This window comes from Felis catus, chromosome F1, assembly GCF_018350175.1.
Source record: "Felis catus isolate Fca126 chromosome F1, F.catus_Fca126_mat1.0, whole genome shotgun sequence".
In the NCBI taxonomy this organism is placed as follows: Eukaryota; Metazoa; Chordata; class Mammalia; order Carnivora; family Felidae; genus Felis; species Felis catus.
This window is the reverse complement of record NC_058384.1, coordinates 13,897,462-13,919,866: the sequence shown is the minus strand read 5'-3', so window position 1 is coordinate 13,919,866 and position 22,405 is coordinate 13,897,462. Positions and strand designations below refer to the sequence as shown.

General features: G+C 46.5%; 1 protein-coding gene across 1 annotated transcript; it reads right to left on the bottom strand.

Annotated features, from left to right (window-relative positions):
- Positions 1 to 2,392: 2,392 nt before the first annotated feature.
- On the bottom strand, positions 2,393 to 19,736 carry METTL13 (methyltransferase 13, eEF1A lysine and N-terminal methyltransferase). Its single transcript, XM_045048804.1, has 8 exons — positions 19,285 to 19,736; positions 17,228 to 17,987; positions 15,705 to 15,904; positions 13,617 to 13,812; positions 11,846 to 12,013; positions 10,376 to 10,591; positions 7,686 to 7,817; positions 2,393 to 6,367 (listed from the first exon to the last, which is right to left on the bottom strand). Exons 1-8 carry the CDS (start codon positions 19,435 to 19,437, stop codon positions 6,093 to 6,095), a joined length of 2,100 nt encoding a protein of 699 aa, XP_044904739.1. The 5' UTR covers positions 19,438 to 19,736; the 3' UTR covers positions 2,393 to 6,092.
- Between the last annotated feature and the right edge of the window lie 2,669 nt (positions 19,737 to 22,405).

Below are 22,405 nucleotides of genomic sequence, written 5' to 3'. Positions count from 1 at the left end.
TCTTTTACATTCTATTAGCAGCATCCCGTTGCTCCATTTCCACCAATGCTTCTAAAATCAGGGATGGGAGGCAAAATGACCCCTGCCTCCATGCAGTGCCCTCCTTGATTGGAAGGAATCATCTGTCCGTATGGATGGAAGACAGAAAGGGTGATAGTGGAAAAGCAGAGTGGATGAGGTATTGAGTGAAGAGAGAGAAAAATAGGCAAGGTAGGAATGTGGCTTCAGGCACAAGAGAAAAAAAACAGGAGATAAGAAGATTCTCAAGAGTTCTGCTCTCCGGGGGCAAATTCAGAGACACCCCAAACTTCTGTGTGATCTTTAGTGCCATCTACTGGAAAGCATAGGAACCAGCTCAGTGGGAAAACAAAACAGTGGGTCCAAAACATGTGGTTCCAACACTCATCATGTGTTGCAAGCTAGTCAGTGTACTCTGTAACATCAGGAGCTGTATCTCTTTCCTAAGCAAGGTGTCTGGCACAAAACAGCCTCGGGGAGGGGAGGGGAGGGGAGGGGAAGGGAGGGGAGGGGAGGGAAGAGAAAGAAAAGAGAAAAGAAAAGAAAGAAAAAGGAAGGAAGGAAGAAAAAAAGAAGAAAAAAATCCTATTGAATATAAAAACTCAAAAATTCTACTTCTCGACCACTACTTATCGATAGATTTGTAGAAACCAAATGGCAAGACAAGCCACAAGAGTAAAGAGAAAAGCTGGGTTACCTATGGTTTACTGAAGCCTTTGGGTTTTCTTAGCGGTCCTCAGGATGTTCACTCAGGGCCCAGTTATAGTGGGGACTGGGCTGCTGTGCTCTGTGAAGAAAACCACCCTATGCAGCAAGCTGACCTCCTCACCCTACTGTCATCCACTCAAAGGGCAAAGAGCTGAGGTGTGCACAAGTGTCCAGGTATGTGAAATAATACGAAATACAAATTGGTTTCGGACTCCGGTTCCTGACACATGGCTCCTAAATCTCCTGAAATTTCCTGGGTGACAGAAGCACCTTTTGTTCTGATGAGGTGGGCTCCTGGATGGGAACTGTTCACCAGAAAGACAAAGCCATGATTAGAAACTTGGCACGTTCAGCCCACCTCTCATCTCTGGGGAAGGGAGAGGGGCTAGAAATTGAGTTAACCATCAATCATACCTATTACCTGTATGATGAAGTCTCCACAGAAATCCCGAGTGCAGGTTCTGAGAGCTTTTGGGTGGGTGAACACCTGGAGGTGCAAGGGTTGGGGGCACATGCAGAAAGGGCATGGCGGCCCCATACCCCTCCCTCATACCTTGCCTTGTGTGTCTCTTCCGTCTGCTCGTTCCTGAATTATATCCTTTTAAAATAAATGGGTAATCTGGGGCGCCTGGGTGGCGCAGTCGGTTAAGCGTCCGACTTCAGCCAGGTCACGATTTCATGTGTTTTTCTTTAGACAAGGTGGGAGAAGAGCATTTCCCATCAAGTGACTGTTACTGGTTGCATGTCAGAGCTAAGCCAGAAATGGGAATAGCATAGCCGACTAACATAGCCACTCACATAACCATCACCTCAGTGCTCCTCAACTTTGGCTGCATGCTATCACTGGAAAACTTTTGCTAAGTCTGATGCATAGGCTGTACCCCAGACCATTTTAATCAGAATCTCTGGGGGTGGGGTCTAGACCTAAGTATTTTTTAAAGTTTTCCAGATAGTACACTGTTGGTGGGAATGTAAATTGGTGCAGCCACTATGGAAAACCGTGTGGCAGTTCCTCAAAAAATTAAAAATAGAAGCACCTTGCAATCCAGCAATTCCACTTCTTGGTATTTATCTGAAGAAAATTAAAATACTAACTCAAAAAGATATATGCACCCCCCCATTTATCGTGGCTTTATAATACCAAAGGTATAGAAACAACCTAAATGTCTATCATTGGATGAATGAATAAAATGAAGACACACACACACACACACACACACACACACACACACACACACACACACTGGAATATTATTCTGCCATAAAAAGGAATGAAATCTTGCCATTTCAGACAACATGGCTGGACCCTGACAGCATTATGCTAAGTGAAATAAGTCAGAGAAAGACAAATACCATATGCTCTCACTTACACCTGGATTCTTAAAAACAAACAAGAAAACAAAACACTAAAACCAAGCTCACAGATACAGAGAACAGATTGGGGGTTGCCAGAGGCAAGGGCTGAGAAAGTAGGTGCAATGAGTGAAGGGGGTCAAAAGGTACAGAATTCCAGTTATCAAATAAGTCATGGGGATGTAATATACAACATGGTGACTATAGTTAATAATACTGTACTGCATATTTGAAAGTTACTAAGAGTTGACACACAAAAAAGCTTCCCAGGTATATTAGTTTTCTATTACTGCTGTAATGATTTACCACAAACTTACTGGCTCAAAACAAATTTATTATCTTATACATCTATAATGCATTAGTCCAAAAGAGTTCTCAGTGAGCTAAAATCAAGGTGTTGGCAGATTTGAATCCCTCCTGGAGGCTCTACGGGACACTCAGTTCTCTCACCTTTTCCAGCTTCTAGAGGCTGACTTTCCATCTTCAAAGCCAACAACCATCAGTTAAGTCTTTCTCATATTGCATCAGTCTGACATTGACTTCTCTGCCTCCCTCTCCTACATTTCAAGACCTCTGTGATTGTGTTGGGCCCACCCAGATAATCAAGAATACTTTCCTATTAGTTGATTTACAGTATCGAAATCAAATGCATCTGCTACGTTAGTTCCCCTTTGCCATGTGATGTAATATATTCATAGGTTATGAAGATTAGAACATGGACATATGTAGGGACCTTTATTACCAGATCAGATGACTCCGATGTGAAGCCGAGAACTACTGGTTTACCCACAAGATTGGCTCAAGAAGTGGCCCAGTTAGCAAGCTGAGCCATGATGGAAGACTGGAGGCACACTGAAGAATTGTTGTGTTGGGAAGGGTGGAGAAGGGGCAATAGCCAGTGTCACCAATTTTACATTGTTGCAGAACTGGTCCTGCAGGAAGGGGAGAGGGTTGTAAGGTGATTTATTATCATTCAGCCTCCAATAGATCTGGGAAGTTAAATTGTACACTATCCAGGGGTACCCGGGTAGTTCAGTTGGTTAGATGTCCAACTGTTGATTGACCCTTAATTTCAGCTCAGGTCATGATCTTCGACAGTCGTGAAGCCCCACATAGGGCTCTGCACTGGGAGTGGAACCTGCCTGAGATTCTCTCCCTCTCCTTCTGCCCCTCCCCCGCAAGCAAGAACACACACATGATCTCCCCCTCTCTCTCAAAAAATAAAAATAAAATTATGCACTACTTCAAGGATGGCAGTTGATCTATACTCAGGAGTAGCCATTACAGAAAATGTAGGTCATAACCCAAAATGGGAATTTAACAGACTTTTGAGACTGGTAGCTATCATCTTCCTCCTTTTTTCATGTTTTTTTTTTTTTCATGTTTTATATTTGAGAGAGACAGAGAGACAGAGCATAAGCAGAGGAGGGGCAGAGAGAGAGGGACAGAGACAGAATCTGAAGCAAACTCCTGGCTGTCAGCACAGAGCCCAACGTGGGGCTCAAACTCACAAGCTCTGAGATCATGACCTGCGCCAAGTGGGATGCTTAAACGACTGAGCCACCCAGGCGCCCAGCTTGTTCCCTGTTTTATGCTCAGAGCTGGGTGTATGCCAGATTCTCAAGTGCTCTGTAGACGCTCGCCTAGAGTGGAAGATGCAAATTACCTGCCCATGGGTTGAATAGGTCTTGAAGATACTTCCTGATTGGCCAATATTTTAATATTCACACACACATTCAGGATTTCTGCTTGTCTTAAAAGATCTAGCAGTGCTGGCACAGCGCTCCAGGACAGTGCTCACTCAGAACAGCTGCTGCCTTTTGATGGGGCACTTCCTCTCTGGTTTGCCGCGGGCTTCTTCCCAGCCTTTATGTTTTACGTCTCACTTCACTTCATGTTACTTGCCTAGTCTGGAAGGTGTCTGAGTTCACGGGCTTCCCCCACTCCAGAATTCATGTGCCTAGTTAGGCAAAATTCTCATAAAGACCCATCTGCCTGTCATCCATGTAAAAGTGAATAGCTCTTAGATGTTAAGTAAACTTATTTTGGTGATCATTTTGCAATATATACAAATAATCATGTTGTACTCCTGAAACTAATTAATGTGGTATGCCAATTACATCTCGATAAAAAAAATAAAAAAAAAATGGAAACTCATCCCCACTCCCCCCAAAAGAGGGGATAGCTCTCCATCGAGAAAGATGGGATACAGGCCGAGGGCAGTGCCTGTACACAGAAACCCCTTTCCTCACAACTTAGGGAGCACAGTGAGGGGAGTCAGGACTAGTGTTTGAGTAAACAGCCTGAGCCACCACGTGATCCAGTGAGCAAAGTGGTCTCCATCGGCAGAAGGCTTTTTGTAGGAAATTAGGCTGAGAGCTGCACAACTGTGATTTCTGCCCACTGGTCTTTCTTCAGCCTTTGGAGGCACGCATCAGCCGCTTCACTCTTCTTTCACAGCCAGACTTCCCCGATTTTTAACACAACTATCGGCACACCTGCAGGCCTTTTCCCACCTCCAAGGAGGCTTCTCTCCAACAAGCCTGCCCAACTCCCAGGACGACTCTCCTCAGAAATAGCTGAGATCCAGTCTTCACTCTGGGTAATTCCCTAGTTTGGCTGTGCCACCCAAATGAGCTATTCAAAAGTCAGCACAGCTCGAAAGAGAGGACTGAAGGGCAGTCAGACTAGACCCTTTGACTCAGACCCTGTTCCCCTATCACCTATCCTAACCTTGCATGAACTTATAGAGTAGAAAACAATGGAGGATCCCCAAACTAGGGCCCTTGGAGGTGCAGGGGCGTGACACGGGATGGCTCCAGGGTAGATCCTCCCCTAAGGAACACCAAGTTTTTATAATGGGTAAAATCCAAAAATTCTACTCTGTCCTCACATCCTTCTTCAATGGGCTGACACAATTTTGTATGGATGACACCCTGTCTTTGAAATATGCATCACCTCAAGAGCTCAGAGTCCATTTTAAAGGGCCTGTGAAGCAAGCTGGGTGGTGGAGGGCGACAAGGTGTACTTTCCATGGCACTGCTCATTAAGTCAGCCCTGGCATCATTAGGAGAAATGAACTTCAAGCCAATCTTGGAACTGCTGGTTTCACAGTTGTACAACCTTGATGCTTCTGGCTCCAGTGAGATCTGGGATTAGATGTAGTTTTGGCTTAACTTTCCTTTATCTCATTAAATAAGACAGCTTACGTAAATCACTTAAGGAGTTATTGGAACATGTTAATTTTTATTGCTAATCCATGTTTTCTGCCCATTTTTAACCACCTTTCCTTCCACCACAGCTCTCTACGCTGGGTCCCACTCAGCGAAGGTGAGTAAACCGACTTTAGTTGGTTTAGACAGACTTTAGTCTCTGTCTCTGACATGCACAGTTATGGGAGCCACTCGTATCCACCCCTTCTGCCGAGAACAGAACAAACAGCTTAGGCTACAAGGTTTGGATAGCTGGGGAAAGCTGCTTAGTAAAGCGGGTTAGCCAGATTCTTAAAACTCGGGATGTCAGCGGCAGTTCTATCTGGAGGGAGGCAGAGTGGATGTTCCGTCAGATCTGTCTCACATCTATGGGAATCCTGCTCTTTTTACAGTCTTTTGGCACAGAATGCTGTGCTATCTCCCTGGAGATCATTCCTACAGAAGCAATAGGAAGATAAAGCAAAAGCAAACCAGCGCTCAAAGTTGATTGTCTTCCATCCTAAGGAGCTTGGTGTATAGTCGTTAAGGCATCAGCTGGGAATCCTGCTCCAGGACACAGTACAGGGAAGCAGAGGGGGTCAACCAAGTGGAACTAAAGAGGACAAGACGGGAAGGACATCTTTTATTTTCCCAGATCTTCAGGCAACCTCGCTAAGCTGGAGGTCGCATGCAGCTGAGTATGAAACCAAGAAAAATATGAGGCTTAAAAAATATGGTGCATTATATTTCTTCAATCTCTCACAGGCCAGGAGCCCAAGGCCAGTCCGGCACGAAGCTGAGCAGACTTCCCGGCCTCAGCAATCACACGATCTTCACAGTCTTGAGCATCTCTGACAGTATGTAGGTGTCATCCCACCCCCTCCCAGGCTTCCGCAGGGTCTGCTCCAAGGCCTGGGCCATTTCCAAGAGCTCTGGCGTGGAAAGTTTCTGCTCCGGGTGCAGCTGACAGAACAGGATCTCGTTTACTTCACCTTCAATTCGCCGGACATACAGGAGAGGGAACACGGCCTTGAGCCCGGTCAGCACTGAGTCCTTCAGCCCCAAGTCTCGGCACACAAGGTTGAGGATAAAGACACCTAGGGTGTGGCAAGGAAAGAGTCACATCCTGCAGATCAGGGGACACGTCGGAGACAAGGTTCCGCGCTTAGAGATATACCAATTCCTGCCCCAGGGACACTGGTGGACTAAGAAAACACAAGAGCTTTGAGTTTGCACAGAACACACCACATAAAAAGAGAGAAGAGCATGGGGAATATGTGAACTATGAGAAAACTTCAAGTTAACTTTTTCCTCTTCCATGCTGCTAACAAATTATTTTATCATTCTCTACACCTCAGTTTGCCAAAGAATTGCTCTGAGAAAGAATTAATATCCCCAAGGGGGAAAAAACAAACACAGGGATGTTATGTTCTTGGCATGTACCTTATGGAGTACATAATGAGAGGGTCAATCAGAGGGCCAATGTTACCTGACTTGTGACAATTAAGGTTCTGAATATCTCTGTTCACCCAAGTACCTGACACCAAAAAAAAAAAAAAAAAAAAAAATCTTGGAGGCTGTCAACATATGGATGAAGAGCTCCAGTGTCCAAGTCGCAAGGACTTGGGCTGAAGCTCCAGCTGTCACTCTGTGTCACCTTGGCAAAGTCTCTTTACTTCAGTTTCCTCATTTGAAAATGGGCTGCTATGAAGAGGAAATACCATTCTGCCTAGTCCAGGGCATGTGGAAAGAAATCAAATAGTAGCTAATGTGACCAAGCTGGTGGAAATGTGAATTGCTACATTCACTTTGTAAAACTGTGTGGCAGCACTTAGAAAACTCGAGCATACACGTGATCTATGTTCTAGCAATCACAAGCCCTCATATATGCCCAAAAGACCGGCAAATCTATTTCACCAAAAGGCATCTACTGGAACGTTATGGCCAGTACTACTTATAAAAGTCCCACATAATCCAATACCACCAGGAGAATGGAGACACGAATGTGGTACGGTCACACGATGACACTACACAGCAATATAAAGGAACAGTATAAACACAACACCATAGATGAATCTCACAAACATCATATTGAGTGAAAGAAAACAAACACTTAAAGACCACATTCCATAAGATTCCACTTATATAAACAACAAAAATGGGCAAAACTAAGCCGTGCTAACTTAAGTTAGGATAGTCACTATCCTTGAGAGGAGAATGAGTTACTGGAAGGAAGTAAGAGGTAGACTTTCTGGGGTGCTGGAAATGTTCTGTGTTTGATGAGAATAAATAAGAGTGTCCAATTTGGGGCAACTCACTGAGCCACACACTTCTGACATGAGCATTTTTCATTTGAAAAGAAAAACAAATTTAAAGGACCCACCCCTCCTCCCTCCCCAACCTTTGTCTTCCTACCTTCAGGAGTCAAGATGCTTTTGACCTTCTGCAGGAAAGGCTGGTCCACAAAAGCCGGCGGCGGACAACTCATCCCCAGTGTTGGGTCCTTACTGTCTACGTCAAACATGATGACGCTGTAGTGGGGCCGCACTGGGAAAGAGAAGCAAACAAGGCTCTGCCTCACACCACTTACACACTTACACCGCATCTCCCCTGTGACCTGTGGGGGCCGCAGCGGCTCAGTTAGGATGACGTGGAGGCTGTGGTTCGCCTGTTAGGGCACTGATGTCACTGTCAGGGGAGTCGTTGTCAGTCAGGGTTCTCCTGTGAGCACCCCACCTGAGAGACAGGGCATTCATCTCATCTTCTTCCACATTTGAAAGCACTTTCCAGGGGCACCTGGATGGCTCAGTTAAGCATCTGACTTCGGCTCAGGTCATGATCTCATGGTTCGTGGGTTCAAGCCCTGCGTCTTGGAGCCTGCTTCAGATTCTGTGTCTCCCTCTCTCTCTGTCCCTCCCCTGCTCGCACCCTGTCTCTCTTTCTCTCTCTCTCTCTCAAAAGTAAACAAACATTAAAAAAGAGACACTTTCAAAAGACTTCCAAACACATTAATGGTGTCCTCTAGCTTGATTACTACTTGATGAAGGGTCCATTTGTACCAGTATTTTGACCCAGCAGAACATTAGAGACTGGGAATGTTCTAAACACTTAGAAACCTGGACTCCGTTCCTAATAAACCGAGTCAAAAACACTGGACAGGGAAGGAACAGATGGGGAGGGGAGATGGGAAGCTTCTGGTATTTTTCTTAAACTGCCAGGTAATTCTAAATACAGGCAGAGTTGAGAACCATTGATCTAGGCAAAGCAGCTGCCTAAGCCTTCAGGGACTGACCCAGCAAATGTTTGTAGGACAAAAACGTTCTCAAATTAAAGTTGGTATATCTTTTCTAGTTAATTGAAAAACAGCTGACTTAGGAAAGATAGATTTGGTAAATGGGTGAGAAAGACCTGATTATCAACCAGATGCACTCCTTTGTATGATGGGAATGTCTTTTACAAGGGGTAAGTCTGCAATGCTACTGACTTTTAGCAAACTTTGAGACTATGATAATGAATATTCATTAATTAATAAATCTTGACTTAGGACTCCTACAAGCCGGTTAGTATCCACAGCACAGATCTCATTTTGGTTTCTTAGACAGCAGAACATGTTGGCTCATCAAAGTCCAAGGACGACCATTGCCCACATTTGTAACACTGAGCCCTCCAACAATCTGGAAGGTGGCTGTTAGACATGATCGCCAGGCTGTTCAACACTGACCGACAGGCAGTCACAATGGCAACACATCACGCACGAAGTGCCTGCCAGGAGCCTAGCACGGTTTTAAGTGTTTCCCATGTATTGGCTAGGTTGGGCCTGGGCCCCCACACTGGCCCCAGACTCAGACAGGTAACCTGTGAAACTCTGATATAGTTGAGTTCAGTTTGCAATGACCCTGAACGCACCATCTGTCCACCCAGCACCAAAGGACTCACCCCCGGCATCCTGATTTGCCACACCCTCTGGGAGCTACTCTAATCCAGCGAGAGCCAGAGTATCAGGTATGGAACGGGCAGACCAGGAAGGGTGGGTGGCCTAAGCTCCCCAGGTTCCCTTAAGCCTGGACCAGCCTGACTGACTTCTCCCTGAGGGACACACACTCCGGAAAGCACCAGTCACGGGAGCCTACGTGTAAAATGGCAGAAGGACCGGAGGAGCGACTGCAGAACATTAACATGCCTTTTGTCCTCCGTCTGGGATACGAATCATTAGAGCAAAATGGAGCCTTCACTCCATCAGAATCCCCGCCGAGTGGCATCTATATCAGGGTTTCACATCCTCAGCACGACTGCCATCTGGGGCCACACGATTCTTTGTCGTGGGTGGCCGTCCTGGGCACTGTAGGATGTTTAGCAGCATCTTCAGGCTCTACTCACGCGCTGCCCAGAGCAGCCCTACCCGGTGGTTACAACCACCAAACACCCGTCTGCAAACACTGCCCAGCGCCCCGCAGGTTTACAGTCACCGGGCTACACGAACGCTATCTCTGGCTTCACCTGCAGCTGAAAGATTTACAAAACACCTCCTGACACACACCCCAAATCTTTTTCCCCTTCTGCTCACCTGACTACAGACGTTAGGTTCCATGGGAAGGTGAGGAAGTGGCAAGTACACAGGGTCAGAAGAGAATCAGGAGAGAAGCCCACTGATCTGTTACGCCACAAGGGCAGAAACGGTGTGGGGTTTTTCACTGTTGTTGTTGTTATTATTTATTTATTTATTTATTAGGGCAAGAGAGAGAGAGTAGGGGAGGGAGAGAGGGAGATAGAGAATCTTAAGTAAGCTCCACGCCTGGCGTAGAGCTCAATGTCGGGCTCGATCTCACAACCCTGACATCATGACCTGAGCCGAAATCAAGAGTCAGACGCTTAACCAACTGAGCCACCCAGGCGTCCCAGAAGTGAGTTCTCCTAGCACAGTATTGAGCATATGGCTAGCACTCTATATTTACTGAATCAATATGTCAACCAATGAATGAACAGGTGAAAGACTGGGACGATCCTAACGCTGCTCTCTTACAGAGGAATTCTAGAAGCCCTTGCAGGTCTGCCAAGCTTGGATTACTCTTCCCTCAACATCCCTCCGAATTCTCCAATTGCAGTACCTTCTCTTCCTGCCAGGCTGGTAATATAGTCCAGGCCATCTGCAATGTGGACCTTCATCCGGTCGCTCTGGGAGAAGCCAAACCATTGGGTGGCCACTTCCAACATGGAGGGGTCGATCTCCACAGCATCAATGCAGGACTTCGGGAAATGGTCGTGGACAAACAGGGGGAGGCTGCCCCCGCCCAGGCCTACCACCAACAATGCCAGTGGGGTCTCTGCAATAAAGGAAGAAAGCATCATTTTACTATCTTCTCATGAACAGTTTTGTACCAGACTCGGGGAGAGTAAAGAGGGCAGGGGAGTCGGATCACTGGCTCTGCCCAGAGGATACAAGACTTATAGGCTTAGATTCTCGGTCTCATCCCAAAAACGCAGGAGCCAATTTGACATCTACATCTGAAAACTCAACCCTGGCCTCACAATCCTTCCTTTACTAGATCCAGAAGAGGAACCAGTACATGGTTCTTTGGGGACCCTTCAAGTCCCAAGGCACTCAGCTGACATCATACCAAGAGTCCCCACCATGAGCATTATTAGATTCCCTCCTAGGAATTGAGAGGGACAACAGCTAACATCTTGCTCATGATCACAAGGCAGTGTAGATGCAATGCCCTCTGCCCAGCTTTCAACTCAAAGGCCACAACTGCCCTCTCAGACACATCAACCAAGTGAGGGCCATAAATCCAAGTTCCAGAAATCACAGGAAAACAAAGGCCCACATCCTAGTCCTAAGTACAGAGAAACCACAGAAAACACAGGGGGTAGAAGTAGACAAGAAACAAGAAAGAATCACTAAAAGGAGACGTTAAACATAGATTAACGTCTGAGGATTAAACATAAGAACTGACACTCTAGGGACATACAATACCGAGACAGGGTGTTTCAACAAGACATAATCAGGACTCTTGGTAAAGACAATGACAACCTACACAGAAACATGAACAATTTGCTACTGTGGTCAGATCCAAACCTGTTATTAATAATACGGCTATTACTGTACTACCAACAACATGGCTTTTTGTTTAAGTAAAAATTTAAGAAACAATTGCATCTGGTGCTCAAATGATGCATTACTAATAACCCAGAAATTCTCCTAAAGTACAAAGGCCATTTCTGGAGTCATGATTTTTAAATGCTCCACTGGTTACAGGAGTAGACACATATGCAAGCACTCAGCAAACTGAAATACTTATAATGTGTACTTTATGTATCTCCCCAAATATACGTTATACCTTAATATTTTAAATAAACGAACAAAACAGAATTCTAATAAAATTCAGACATCAACACATGCAGCCATTTCAAGATTACAATTTGAGTTTGAGGGAAAAGTGACTGATAAACTTAGAAGATGGTCAGGAAGAAGAAAGATATAAATGCATGTGCATTTGTTGGTCTGCAATGGCTGCTGTCAGACTGGTCTGTAAGCTTACTTGCCCCGACTGTGGGAGGCAGTGCACCCCGCTTACCTAGGAGCAGCTCCGGGCTTCTCAGCAGGGCAAGGCCAGCAATCATTGCTTTGTGGTGTTCACAGCACAAGTAACTCTTGTCAATGGACTGCCCCGGGGCTGCAGGGAGGTCCTCCGGAGTGTCAGTGGGCCGCTGCTTCTTCCTGTCCTTTTTCCGTTTCTTCTGGGCTAAATGAGAGATAGAGATAATGAGGTACTATGCTTAGCACCCCAGTCCGGGGAAAGCAAGACTTACCAGCAGCATTGTGCTGTAGCTAGCTTGATCCAACTCAAGAACCCAACTGCTAAATATACACAAATTTTGTGACATGGCTGACATGTTGGTAGTTTGAAATCTGCCTGTGGTGGCCTTTATTACGCCACAGAAATTGGCAAACAGTATACATCAGGGCTTTTTGCCCCCAAAATACAATTGTTAAACATTTAACACATACCATTGGATACCAGAGACTCAAAAAAGGAAAAATGGCAAAAACACACCCAAAAACCTGGGAAAACTAAACTGAGGAGTCCTAGCCCCTTTGCCCTGAGAAATATAAGGCCACTAACAGGGTAAGTCTATTCACAAATCCTTTTAGAGAAGGACTTAAAATTACTAATTACCTCCTCTATGACTATGCTACAACTTCTAATTATTTAACTCTTATAACGACCTTATAATTCCCATATTAGGCAGATGGAAAAACTGAGGATCTGAAGAGTTAATAATTAGTCCCAGTATCAGTAGGAGGTGCAGACAGAACGTGAACCCGGAACTGCCTGTCTCCAACGCCTATCATCCCTCCACTGTACCATACAGTCAGTAATACACACTGCCCTGCTAGACGAGGAAATCACAAGTGCTCACCAAAGGGAAGAAATCCTATAAAGGCCCACTCCTTCCCTCTGGTATATAGTAAACAGATGCTCATTTTTCACTGTATACATTGATTTTCGAACGGATTACACTGAGCAGTATTGCTTTTATAATACAAACATACACAACTGGCGAACATAGCAGGTGAAACAAACTCTTGTTTTCCCCACCACTGGGAGTTTCTGAGTGGCATCTGGGAGACTCCTTAAAAGGGATCCTAAAGGACCTGGCCTGGATCTTCACAGTCCAATATTGTAGCCACTAGCCACCTGTGGCCATTGAATTGTAAATGTAACTTAATTACAATTAAATAAATTAAAGATTCATTCCTTAGTTATCCCAGCCACATTCCACATGCTCAGCAGCCACATATGTTTAACGGTTACCATTTGGGCAGCTAAGTGGATATTAAACCCTCCCTCCATTTCAGAAAGTTCTACTGAATAGCACTGGACTAGATGACCTCTAAGTACCCACCAACTCTAATGCCCTCTCTAAAACATGCTAGGGGGTGGTGCTGTGAAGGAGGGCAGGGTTCACCTCTACCCTCCATGCTTGTGGCTCCCCTCACAGAGCCTTACTGAATGAATATACAGATGCATAAGGAGCAATGTGCGAAACAGATGGCCTCTACGCTGAAGGCATTAAAGTGACAATCACATTTATTTGGTAAGCTACCACCCCAGCTCCTTATCATTTCAGAGTCTTTGCTCAAGAACAAAACACACCTCTGTTCTGTTTATTGTCACTTAGACTGAGTCCAGATGGTAACAGGACAACTCAAAGAGCCATGTGCCTCTGATCACACGTACCCAGGTCTGTCCTACAACTCGGCCAAGCTCCCAACACTTTCTGACCACCCCAAGTGGAGAGTCCATGCCATGACTGCTAGGGTCATGTGTGATGACACCTCACCTCTGTGGGACACATCCTTCAGCAACCTAGCTTCTGACTGCACCACATTCCTGTTGCTGAGGAAGATCAGCCGCCGGAAGTAGCGCTTGTCATCCCCCTGCACGTCCTCGACGACATAGTTGCCACTCAAGGGACTGCAGGCTTGGTGCTGAACGGTCCGGACCCCAATGTCCCCACCCACAGACAGAAAGGGCACCTGAAGATGTAACAGAGACGCGGTCAAACACCAGCTCAATCAAGAAACAGGAGAAATTTTAATCCTGTCATGGAATCCTCCTATCAAGCTTCTGGGCAACAAGAACCTAAAGATTTGCCTTTCTATTAAAGAACTTTTCTACAGCTTTTCGATAGATCACAAAAGGCTTAATTCACTTTTTTGAAAACCAGTTGAACACATAAAGATCCCTGAAACCATTAGTGAAATCCAATTGGTTCTCCCTAAGAAGACAATGAGTTTCTCAGGGCACCTGGGTGGCTCAGACGGTTAGGCATCCAATTCTTGATCTCGGCTTAAGTCATGGTCTCACGGTTCATGGGATCAAGCCCCGTGTCAAGCTCCACGCTAACAGCACAGAGTCTGCTTGGAATTCTCTCTCTCTGCCCACCTCCTGCCCATGCTCGCTCACTCTCTCTCTCACTCTCTCTCAAAAATAAATAAATATACTTTAAAAAATTTTAAAAAGAAAAAGAAAAACATGAGTTTTTCAACAGGAATCCTTAAAAGGGCTTTCTATAAATGCTAGAGGGAATGCACAGCAGGGGGCTAACTATGAAAAAAGGAATCAGAACAGGGATAAAGATAACAAATCCACAGGGAAAGCAACCATTCCAAGTTTGAATAGATTTCTCCCTTCCCTCAATTATTCACATCTTTTCCCCCATTTTTCTAAACAGGAGAAAAAAATTAAGAGAAAACTATCTTTTCCCCCTAGACTTTTCCATAACCTTTCCCAATCTTTACATCTATTTCTTTTTAATTTTTTAGAAGTTTTTATTTATTTTGAGAGAAAGACACAGCACAAGTTGGGGAGAGGCAGAGAGGGAGAGGGAGAGAGGGAGGGAGAGGGAGGGAGAGGGAGGGAGAGAGAGAATATCCCAAGCAGGCTCCGCACCATCAGCACAGAACCCATGCGGGCTCAAACTCACAAACCATGAGATCATGACCTGAGTCAATATCCAGAGTCATGCTTAACCAACTGACCCACCCAAGTGCCCCTACAACTATTTCTTTTTAAAGATTTCCAAGAGAATCCCAGGGACTGCTGACTCTGCAGAGATGCAGGCCCTGGAGAGGTCAAAAATGAACCTCCCTACAGGATCTATATCTCTGATGGACCAATAGCAAAGTCTGCCAGGAAGAATCAAACACACATTCATCTGTAAACACAAGTCAGCCTAGTGAGCAGAAGCACAGGTGAGAACCAGGGGTCTAGGTTCATCTTTTCAGATCTGTCACTACTGCAAAGAGCCTCCAGGTACCTTGGCTTTCCTGTCAAAGATAAATTCCTCACTATAAAGTACCTGCAATAAAGTCACCTTTTCGCTACCCTGAGCAGGATGGAACAAGACAGTGTCCATGGACAATACCACATCATTTCTTTTGGCAAAAACCTTCAGTTTCCTTACCAGCAATGTTAATATCCTGAAAACTAACCTAAGCTGTATGGCTCTTTTCCATTCTCCAATCAGATAATGAGGATTCTAAGAAGGAAAATGGTCAAGGAAGGCCTGCACAAAGAGGGAAAAGAGAAACACAGTCTGTACAATCCACAGTAGAAAGAGCTGGAGCCTGCAAGGTGGACAGCATTTCCTCCGTGCCATCTATGAGGAGTCTCGAGGCCCCACACACACAGATGCTACCCTGGGTCTCAATCGTCTCAAGAAAAGCCACCGCTCACCTTCCTCTCACTGCTCGGGGCAAGAGAACATAAGCTCTGCCCACTTAGCTCGCAGCTGTTGACATGCCCTCCAGGAATAGACAGGGGCACAGACGCTGGTCCTAGCTCCTTCCAAGACACCCTCCGCCTTCCTGGCTGCTAATACGACTTGTCTAGAGATCCGTGTATGCTGCTGCCGAAGCTCTGTTACCTGCTGCTGGGTGGGCATCCCGGCAGGGGCCAGCTCCAGGACTCTGGCTGACAGCTCGGCCTGGATGCTGTCCATGCCTTCGTACTGCTGACCTCGGTGAAGGGCCACTGTGATCAGCCTCCTGAAGCCTGCGCTGGCTGCCAGCTGCTTCCGACCCTCCTCCATGCCAAAGAGCCACTCGGTCTCGCGACCCTGGGGGACTGGAAAGAGGCACCTGGTGACACGAAGTCCCGGGAAGAGTTGTTCAAGCCCCAGCCAATAGGAACTACAGGACAGAGAGTCAGGCCCTGCACAGGACAAGCAACCCTTCCAACTGTGACCCAGTGAGGGCTATCAATTCCCTAGTGCACAATGCCCAGAGCAAAGAAGCCATCAGACACATGGTAGGTCCCACATTACATGTATATAAGGGGAGAGAGGCAGGTACCTAGTGCAAAAAAAAAAAAAAAAAAAAAAAAAAAAAAAAAAATAGCAATGATACTAACACTTGTTACATGCCAGGCATTATTTCAAGAAATTTACAAACAGAAACTAATTCATTACTCACAACAGTCTAAGATACAGGTAGTATTATTACTCCTAGTAATATTACGACTCCAAGGAAATTGAGACACAGAAGTTAAGCTATTTGCACAAGTTCACACAGCTACTAAATGGGGAAGCTGGGATTCAAACCCAGGCAGTCCAGCCCCACCCTCCATGGCTGTATCCGCTGTACTATTATTTGTTTTCATTGGTGGACAGGTAGAATTATGGAATACTTGGGAAAATGGCTCAGTTGTCAGCAAATTACCAGCATGATGACTTCAAAATCTTGCATTTTGTCCACAATTTCCTACTTCTGAAGGCATTTCCTCATTCTCTCTTCTGATCATTACTGAACCAATCTGATATCACTTAACACCCTTCAATAATGACACTGATGTTTATAAAGCACTTACCATGTGTAAGGCACCATTCTGAGAGAGTTTACACTTCTCAAAACTACACAACACAGTTGATCTTACTTTAGAGATGAGGAAACTGAGGCACAGAAAGGAAAGGAATGTCCAAAGTCACACCACCAGGAAGTGACGGAGCCAGAACTGAAACCCAAACGGTCACTTCTTTAGCTACTACTCTCCCTATATTCAACAGAGAAGCACAGAAACGTCCCCAGGTCACGCAGCTCACAGGCTCCAGAGCTGGGACTCTGTCGCTCCCATGACTCCATGTGACAAAGTAACTCCTATCTCTACAATAGGAGACGTACCTATACTTATCTGTGTCACTCTCTGTCCTCCCTACCAAATCCATGCTCACATGTCATCAGGCCTTTCCAAAGGGAGATGTGAAGAAATAAGCCCCAAATCTAAGCAGGTAGCCGGATAGCTGCTGTGCCCCCTCCCTCACGCCCTGGCTGGTCTCACTTCTTAAAGTGCCACCCCCGGCAAGATAAAACCAGCCAAGCCATACCCACCACCAAAGCCCCAGCCCCTCAGAGCCAGCCCCTCCAGGGAAGAGAGGGCGCAATCCCAACTCACTGATGAAAATGGCAAAATGATTGTCCCGCGATGGTTTCACAGCGGGGCTGTCCACCACGTGGAGGGTGTAGCGTGGCTCCCCTGTGTCCCCATCGCACAAGTCCAGAGAGACACTCCCCAGCCCGGCCTTGCGGTACAGCTGGCCGCACAGCCAGGCATACTGCTGCCGCTCCCGCACCGCCTCGGCCAGCCGCTCGGCACTCTCCAGCCGCACAGGCTTGCCCTGCTCCTGAGCACAGAGCTCAAAGATCTGAAGGGCAGAGCCAGGGCCCGGCCTGAACTTGGTCATGATGAAGGCAAACACAGGCAGGGAGAACCGAGGCTCTGCTTCCAACACCTGGTCCTGGCTGCTGGCCACCTGGTGCACCCTCACCATCCACCCCTCCCGAGAGAAGTGACCCACTGCTTTCTTCAGGACGTGAGCCTGAGCCAGGGAGATGCAGAGGTAGCGACCGCCCACCTGCAGGACACGGCCAACCTCAGCCAGCATCCTGTCCACTTGTTGCAGGGTCTTCTCCTCCTCATCTGTCAGCACAGCGTCCAGGGTGCCCTTGTCCAACACCACCTGGAACGAAGCATCGGCAAACTCCATCTGGGTCATGTCCATCTTCAAGAAGCTCATCTGGGGCCGGCGGCTGGCATTGCGTTCCTTCATCTGCTTGATGACCACCTCACTGATGTCAATGTTCACTATATCCTGATAGCCCACATCATACAGCTGTTCACTTAGCTCTGAGTTACCGCACCCAATCACCAGCACCTGAGGGAAAAAGCCAACAAGACGAAAGTGATCAAGGCAACGGAATGACCTGCACGTACTTCCCGGGATCAAGTCTCGCCTTGGCTGGTGCAATTTTCAGAAGGTGCAGATGCTATGCACAGGACAGAGCACCGTTACAGAGGTGATTCTAGGCTCTATGTTGAAACACTAATGGTTAGAGAAACTCACAAGTGAAAACCATATTCAGCCACAATAATGCAAGTTATGTATAAATAGACTTTCCATACTGCAAAAACAAACAAATCCTGCTTGTTCTTTTCTCTGAAGAAAGCATTTATTACTCAAGAACTGATAGGAAGTCACACAATCAAAATATAGTAGAGTTCAAATCTCCTGTTTTACTATTGAAAACCTAGTTGTGGCAAAATCCTATTCCACTCATGCCTTCAGGTCTACCTAAGGTATTCCGCTATTTTCCAAAGCCAAGCTTAAAAGACGGGTCGTTGCCTCCCTCTCTATGGAGCAATCGCCCACTCATCCTTCAAAGCTCCATCCCAATGTCACCATCTCTGGAAAAGTTTGGTGAGAAGTGCATACGCTGGGACTAGATGGGCCTGAGTTTAAACTCCCATGTGACCACACACTACATGTATGATCTTGGGCAAGAAACTGGATCTCAGAGCCTCAGTTTCCAAGTCCTACATGAATGAACCTGACAGAGTTTATTATGAGAATTCAACTCCTGAACACACACACACACACACACACACGCAGCACCCAGCATGTCTGGCACATCCTCCACGAAGGTTAGTTTGCTCCCTTCCTTTTTTCCTACCTCCAGTACAATTCCATCTCTGTCCACCCCGTTGCTGCATTTACCACTTGTCACTTCCGGAACGTGCCCAAGGTTTACGCCTTGCTGCTCTTGTTGCTTATGGGCTGAGCACAGTGCCTGAAATTCAGTGTGCCCACAACAACGATTTGGCTAACAGATTCCTGTGTCAGTAAAGCCACAAGTACTGTCTGCTCTACACGGATGGACGGTGACAGAAAAGCACAAGGTCTCTCTAGGAGGCCATACCTAGGTTGCCCAACTAACGAAGTCACTGTCCCAATGAGGCTATTAGTTCAGGGGTGAGCTGGGCGCCGCATGTCTGTTATCCGAAAGCCTTTACAAGAACATTTTTAAATTGCCTACTTCGGGCCGGAATGACGCGGAGAAGCCTCAACACATGGGCCCAATTAGGGCCCTCACGCCTGTCTCTATCCACCAAGAGTAAAGTTATCATCTGCCACGTTCCCGAGCACACACTCAGGACCGCCAGGCCGCGCGTACCTTCTCCCTGGGTTTGATGTATTTGTGCAGCACGCCGCACAGTTCCAGGTAGGTTCCGTACCACTCGAAAGCTTTCTTTCCTCGCTGCTGGAAGAACTTCTCCCAATAGTCCACGGAGCCGAACTCCTTGGAGCTCTTAGGTAAGAGGTTCATATTCTCACTGTCCGACCAGGCTCGTCTCTCCTAGTCCCTGTAAGGTACCATCGGATGGGCTTCCACACACGCTGGTCCCGGCACCCTCGGTGGAATTCTTTCCACGACTAATAACCACATTGATTTCTCCCCCGCTCAAACCCCAAGGAGACGACGCTTACACACCACCCGCACGCACGACACACTGAACCAAACACACGCTCAGCCCTCCTGCCGGCTGCCAGCCCCAGCCCCAGCCCCACGTGCGGAGCCCCTAACACTTGCCCACAGATGGGCTTCAGAACTGGCAAGCACATCCGGGTGCTCAGCGTCGCGATTGGTCGGCCACCCGGGCCATCCCAGCGTCTCATTGGTCACTGCTTTTGGTTCCTGGCACCTCATTGGTTGCGAGTTGCACGCCGCACGCCTGCGGCAGCGCCGCAGTCGCCCAGTGTTTATCTACGCGCGGCAGCAGGGGGTGGGGCCGCGGGCGTGAGCCCGGGAGGAGGCGGTGTCGCGGCCTCCGCGGCGGGTTTGCGTCCGAGCGCCGCGCGGGGGCAGCCTTCCTGGGTCCCGGCTTCTCCGCCGACTCTGAGAGCGCGCGTGTCCCGCGCTGTGTGTTCGCCTTCTCTCCGAGCCGGCCCGGTGGCCACTTCTGATGTTGAAGGGCCGAGCCGCCTGACCGAGGGGACGCGAGGAAGAGGAGGCCCCGGAAAAAAAAAAAAAAACCCAAAGAGGAGGCCCCAGGAGCTTAGAGGGAGTGAGGGAAGGAAAGAGTAGAGCCCCACCTTGGCAAAAGAAAGTAGTCCCAGCCAGGTTACCTGCTGCATCTCCCGCCCCGCCCTCCCTTAGTTTAACGACTTTACTTGTGTCATTAAGGTTTAATTTGGAGAAAATTGGCACTTGGCGGTACTTTTTCTGCACCAAAATGCAGGATCCCACTACTAATGTAATGACCTGAAAATTCAGAAGAGTAACAAGTATGTATTGAGAGGTTCCGTCTCACCCTGTAATCCCCCGAAAGCACGGTATGCAAAATGTAACCCTCCTTTTGAGAAACAGCCTTCTTTAGGCTGTCGTTCTGATGTCATCTATCAGTAGGTGCTACCGCCTACTTGGTGTGTTTAATGAATAAACTTTACTTTCAGATGCTCATCTTATCCTAATGTCCTAAGGGTGTTCCCGTAAGGGCACAGGTGCCAAATATGTGCCTTGCTGGGCTTTCCAAAGCACTGTAAATTGCGGGGGGAATATACAGGCCAGGCAGGGCATAGGGCCATGGAATGAGCATCTAATAGTCTGGGCTGTACTGTCACAGGTAGCCAAGTAGACTCTTGATCCTTAAAGTGGACTTAAACTTTGGTTTGAGAGAGTAGTTCTAAAACTTTGGCATGCATCAGAATCACCTGGAAGACATTAATTCACAGGTTGCTGAGTCCCAACCCCACGGTTTCTGATTCATCAGGTGTATTGAGGTCTAAGGATTTGCATTTCAATGATGTTGGTCCAAGACCACACTTTGAGAACTACTGTTTTAAATATAAATAAGAGAAAAGTCAAAATGAATTTAGTTCCCTCTCCACAACTTTAAAAGGTTAGTCTAAAAGCCCTCTACAAGGTGACATCAAAGAAAATCTATTTTCATGTAGCACTTGTTGAGTTCACTTTTAAGCCTAGCAAGAAAAGAAACGGAAGGAGCCTCTCAGATGGCTTCAGCTACTCCATCATGCAGGGTTCCTAATGAGTGAGGTATGGGCTCTTTCAGAAAGGACTTAATTGAGTGTTGAGGCTGCTGATTTGCTTCAAGTGCTACACAACACCAAAGGAAAAAACAGATAAACAACAAACAAAAAACACAACTCTGCCCTCTCCCCTGAGAATTTACACAATTCATCAAACATTTAAATTGCCTAATATGAACCAATCTTTGTGATAAAGCTAAGGATGCAGTGGTAAGCAAAGCAGTCACGTGGAAGACACGCATCGAACAATGACAAAAACAAACTGTCGTGAGGGTGTGATGGATGCTGTGAAGGAGAAGTATAAGATTCTGTAACAGCAGACACCTTCCAGACCTCTGTTGCCTGACCAGAGAAGGCTTTCCTGAAGAACGGACAGAAAGTTCCTATCATCTGTCAGTTTGGGTACCACCGCACACCCCAACTTGTTCCAGTAGTATCTGCACGACGGAGGTCAGAAACAAGCATCTTCACCCTCTGAAGGTCTCTTCCCTCTGGTTCTGTTGTCCTTCCTGTTCATGGCTTGCTATAGGAAAAGTTGGTAAGCAGTGATTTCTGTCGTAGCCCAGGCACCAGCCATTTATCGAATGCCCTAAAAATATATTGTTCGCAGTATGTTGCAGACCAAGAGGATAAGTGACTTACCTGTCCATCCCTGTGCTAGCTCCCTTCTTAGAGCCTAGAAAAGCAATGACCACCCAAAGACTTTAAGCTAACACTTGCTAGAGGTTTCCTGAGAGTGTATGAATGATTGATGCAGAAATACTTCAGATACAGCAGTAGAGTCTGTCCTTTAAAATACTTACATTTGAAACATTTCTCTCAAGGTTTGACTATAAGTATAATTAATAGCTATGTTATCATTAGCATAGTTAATTTAAGCCAGGTAGATATTATGGTTTGTGTTTTATTAGGATCTCCAGAGTGGTTACCAGTATGTTTTAAAATGCAAATTGATTGTAGGGGTGCTTCACTGGCTAAGTTGAAAGAACATGAATTCTTGATTTCAGCGTCATGAGTTCAAGCCCTACATGGGGTGTTGAGTGTTTATTTGTTTTAAATACACAAAAAAATTTTTTTAATGTAAACAGTGTAGAAAAGTCACTCAATATTGTGGGTTTTTCCCTAAAAGTATAAATCTAGACCTCTGAATATATAATTTGCAGCTTGTAGTCTTACTTTTCATTTAACATGAGATTTTTGGTACCATATTAAGCTCATTGATTGTTGCTAACAAATTTGGAAAATGA

What these genes read in the sequence shown, in the direction of transcription:
- METTL13 (XM_045048804.1), bottom strand. Translation starts at nt 19,437, where the DNA reads ATGAACCTCTTACCTAAGAGCTCCAAGGAGTTCGGCTCCGTGGACTAT. An exon ending in TCATTTTGCCATTTTCATCA is followed by an intron (nt 15,905 to 17,227) that starts GTGAGTTGGGAT and finishes GCCTCTTTCCAG; the next exon opens with TCCCCCAGGGTCGCGAGACC. An exon ending in GAAGGATGTGTCCCACAGAG is followed by an intron (nt 12,014 to 13,616) that starts GTGAGGTGTCAT and finishes TCTCTCATTTAG; the next exon opens with CCCAGAAGAAACGGAAAAAG.